The 2,500-nt window shown below is 39.3% G+C and overlaps 1 protein-coding gene across 1 annotated transcript in view; it reads right to left on the bottom strand.

Moving 5' to 3' along the window:
- The window catches only part of ryr2a (ryanodine receptor 2a (cardiac)), a gene marked incomplete at its 3' end in the record, with an annotated part of 227,705 nt that overhangs the window by 165,670 nt on the left and 59,535 nt on the right, over positions 1–2,500 (bottom strand). Inside the window, exon 11 of the mRNA XM_079845576.1 lies at positions 2,003–2,077. Within this exon, the coding sequence (XP_079701702.1) occupies positions 2,003–2,077 (75 nt within the window). The remainder of the gene's footprint in view (positions 1–2,002; positions 2,078–2,500) is intronic.

The raw sequence follows: 2,500 nt of genomic DNA, 5'->3' as shown, positions 1-2,500 counted from the left end.
GTGCAAAATTATTTTACTTGTTTATTAAGCATATTGTTGAAAAGTTGTAGATTTACAAGTGATGTGTGTTTGCACTATTGTAATTTGTTTCCTCTTAAAAAAAAAAAAAAAAAAAAAAATCTATATCTTTAAAATGCATCCAAACGACAGCGAAGCGCAACTGTACGGTGCTCTGCAGGGGTCAAAAAGCTCGACCAAAAAGCACAGAAATACTGCAAAATAATAATAATAACACAACTAAACGAGACAAAATAACGTTATAACATTTCATCTCGTCTCATTTTCCTCAACGAGAATGAAGAGACATTTTGGCATAGTTTTTATTTTATGAACCACATTTAGTCTCGTTTTTATTCGTCAACAATATTGCATTATACATTTAATTATAGTCATCGTCACATGATCAGCGTTTACACTGCGTCTCGTCTCGTTTTCGTCACGTGATAAAGGTTCATTGACCAGAGGTGGACAGTAACTAAGCACATTTACTTGAGTACAGTACTTAAGTACACTTTTTGAGTATCTGTACTTTCCTTGAGTAGTATTTTTTTCTGGAAACTTATGACTTTTACTCCACTACATTTGAAAGACAAATATCGTACTTTTTACTCCACCACATTTCTATCAAGGCCCTCGAAGTAGAAAGTCGTAGTTGCTTTGAAAGTCAGTGGATGATTTGTTTTCTTCTTTAAAATGTGATATTAAAACTGTTTTTTGCAGACAGCCTATAGAAGGCATCAGTTCCCAGACACAATGCGCACAACCATGGTCATACTTGAAAGTTAAAATTCAGAAGAGCAGACGTGGATAAGTCTGAAAAAGAGCGATGACACGAAAGAGAGCTCAATTAAATCCGGATGTGCACACAGAAAGCTGCCTCTCAGACGCCACACCACAAGTACTGAATTTTAGTCTATTGAATCTACTAAAATCTTACTATAGTCAATTAAAACTAGACTAAAACTTTAACAATTCAGATGCCTAAAATGTTATAGTCAAAAGACTATGACTAACACCAAATCAAAATTTGCTGTCTAAATGAACACTGGTATGAAATATGGTCGGTCAAATGATTTTTTAAGGATTTACCCGCCAAGTTGTCATCGCCTTGAGGATCCAGCGCTAACACATATAGCTAACGTTTGACAATGATGTTAGTTAGCATGCAAAAACGTAGTTGGGCTAATAATGTTAACTGAAGTCCTTTCAGAAATATGTTTTTACATAATCCTGTCAAATAAACACAATGTAGAAACCTTTCTTTTCTAGTATGATTTTGACTTTGATAAGAGCTTTGATAAGTATTTAAATGAGTTGAAGGTAGCATGTCAGATGGAGCAGAACTGGCTTAAACTACCATGATGGCACAGCGTGCATTCATACAACATTGCAACAATAATAAAATAATGCATTTACTTTTACTTTTGATACTTAAGTACTCTTAAGTCTTTACAACTTTTACTTGTAATGGAGTAATATTTGACCAGTGGTACTTTTACTTTTACTGAAGTAATGGAGTTGTGTACTTTGTCCATCTCTGGCGTTGACGACGATATTTAGTCATACTAGTGTTTTGGAGCTGATCACTGTCAAACAGCAGCTCAAGAGATTCATACAGGAACTTATGAGGAAAGCCGTTCGTTTGTTCTGAAGTAAAACTGTGTTGGGCTCCTGCTCCAGAATTTGGCCCCAACCCCAAAATGCCACTTTGATAAACCGCTTCCAACTTCAGCGTCCTGCGATTATTTTTAGTCAGACGGCCTGCGGTGTGTAATTAAGGCTTCATGGGAACAAACGCTGCCTCTGCCAGAAGCGTGACGGGACACGCGTCGGCCCACCTGAGCCCTGATGACATCATCACTGCGGCCGGTCAGGAACCAGAACGGGACCTTTGTGTCTTTCAGTGCAAGAGTGTGAATTAAAAATAGAACTAAATGAAATCAGCATGCTTTGTGAAGGGTCATGTGCCCCTGCGCTGGAGTGATGATGCTGGCGCACTCACGCGACTCTGAGCGTCTCCAGCCTCCACAGGGATCTGGCGTGGATGGACACGGCTCCGCCCTCGTAATGCACCGTCCTGGAGGAGAGAAACACACCAGACTCTGAGTAAAGGCTCCGGCTCTGCTTCACACAGATTGCAGGAGAACAACATCAGCCGCGTTTCCATTACCCTTCAAACTGCGCAATACACTCAATGGAAACGCGTCAATTTCGCAAAAACTCCCATATATCGCAAAACGTTTTTACGCTCGCATGAGGCGGTTTTTCAGGCAATTCGAAAAAGGAAATTTTCGCAAAACTGCAATGGAAACAGTTTTTCAAACGGTCGCGCATTGCTGCCACACAGGGCCTATATCATTTTTTTCCACTCAAGTATGTCGTAATAAGAGATCTTATGTCGTTAAAACAACATATTTTCTCCTAATAAGGAAAGTGGCGTAACTTTATAATGACCGACCCCGGTGCAGCCACAAATATCATAACTATCTACAGGCCTACT

This window comes from Gobio gobio (genome assembly GCF_949357685.1).
Source record: "Gobio gobio genome assembly, chromosome: 20".
Classification (NCBI taxonomy): domain Eukaryota; kingdom Metazoa; phylum Chordata; class Actinopteri; order Cypriniformes; family Gobionidae; genus Gobio; species Gobio gobio.
The sequence above is the reverse complement of the archived record's forward strand: the minus strand, read 5'-3'. Positions and strand labels throughout refer to the sequence as shown.